Below are 1,560 nucleotides of genomic sequence, written 5' to 3' on the forward strand. Positions count from 1 at the left end.
CTCCCCGCAGCGCTGATTTACAGAGCAGAACCTCTCGTGCTGGGAGGGAGATGGAGAGGAGCCGTGCCAGCTGGGTTTGGGGGAGCGGGAAGCGTCTGGCTACGAGGGCAGATGGCCCCGAGAGGGAATCTGAAGCGTGGGGACCGACCTAGTTACCCGAATCTGCTGGAGCCTCTTGCTTTTGGGGCAACTTCCCAAGAAAAGATTGTCTTATCTTTTGGCAAGGGCAGAAGTTGGAGAGGAGAGGCGTGTTTCATCTCCTGGTTTTTTTCCCTCCTCCGTGGGCATCTCTGCAAAGAGCTTTGGCTGGGGCTGCTCGGGTGGGCTGGAGAGGCGGCGGCAGCCGGGACGATACTCACAGCCTTTATTTGGACTCGGCTTTGGGGAAGAGCCGCCGTTTCCCAGCAGCGCTTGACCCCAGGTTGGAATGGCAAAGCCAAAAAAATGGTGTGGGGTTGGCTTTTTCGGGTTTGCTGTTGGGTGGTTTTTTTTGTATCCCTGCAAGTGAACTCGGGGAGAAAATCCGATCGGCTGCGGTGAGCGCTGCACCCCTTTTGCGCCTTGGCCTGTCCCACCCGAAACCCCGTGTCCCGAACCAAAACCCCAACGTCCTGCAGCCCAGCTGGTAGTGGGGGTTCCTCTGCAGGCGCTGCCGACGCCGCTCTCTCCTCTCTCCCTCCCTCTTTCCAACAGGAATTTCTGCTCCAACATCAATTTCCTCCCGTGCCGAGGCCAAACATCGGGCTGGGTTGTACAAGGGTAGAAAGGGGAAGCTGTGAGCACCATCCCTGGGGAATCTCGGGAGCCGGCGGGGAAGCGTGGACGTGGTCGAAGCTCACCAGAACAGCGGATGAGCCGGGGAGCTTCAGCTCCACTCCAGACCCTCTGAGAGAGAAGCTGAGCAGGAGGTAACCTTCGGGGGCCAGGGAGGGAGGGCGGCACCGGCGCCGGAGCCTTTCCCACCCCACGATCCGTATGGATTCGGGGGCTGCAGGGCCAGGACGCCCCTCTCTCTGAGGAGGCTGGCTATTCCCCGGCGCGTGCCCATCTTCCTCTGTGGGTGGGCCGGGGAAGGAGTGGGAGTGGGGAGGCGGCAGCGGGGCCATCCCTGAGGGACCGCCGCGGGGAGCGGTGGCCATGGCGCGGTGGCCATGTCAGCACCCCCACGGCGTGACCCGACCCAGAAAGGACTGCAGTCTCCCTCGACAGAAGAGCAGGTGACGTTTTATTCCCAAAACAAAGCACACAGCGCGCAAGAGACAACAGATCCAAAGCTGGTCCGAGATGCTCAGCTGAATATAAATAAAGGACACAAATAAACAAGACTTTCCCCCCCGCCCTAAGATGGAACGAGGGATGCGGAGACCGGCTGCTTCCCAGGGCCACGTAGTGCTTTGCAGACCAGAATAAACCCCCAGTGAGCTGCAGGCAGCAGAAGGCGCTCAGCTCTTGACCGGAGTGGATGTGGCCTTCATGGTCTTCTTCAGGTGATGGTAGTTTGGCAAGATCTTCATCAGGAAATCCAGCTGCAGCGTCTGGGGCTGGAGACAGAGGCAGGGG

The 1,560-nt window shown here is 60.1% G+C and overlaps 1 protein-coding gene across 1 annotated transcript in view; it reads right to left on the reverse strand.

Annotated features, from left to right (window-relative positions):
* Positions 1–1,442: 1,442 nt before the first annotated feature.
* Positions 1,443–1,560, reverse strand: part of DCTN6 (dynactin 6) — a gene marked incomplete at its 5' end in the record, with an annotated part of 1,659 nt that continues 1,541 nt past the window's right edge. The window contains one exon of the mRNA XM_010293559.1: positions 1,443–1,541. Within this exon, the coding sequence (XP_010291861.1) occupies positions 1,443–1,541 (99 nt within the window). The remainder of the gene's footprint in view (positions 1,542–1,560) is intronic.

The sequence above is a fragment of the Phaethon lepturus genome, unplaced genomic scaffold, assembly GCF_000687285.1.
Source record: "Phaethon lepturus isolate BGI_N335 unplaced genomic scaffold, ASM68728v1 scaffold23448, whole genome shotgun sequence".
NCBI classification, from domain to species: domain Eukaryota; kingdom Metazoa; phylum Chordata; class Aves; order Phaethontiformes; family Phaethontidae; genus Phaethon; species Phaethon lepturus.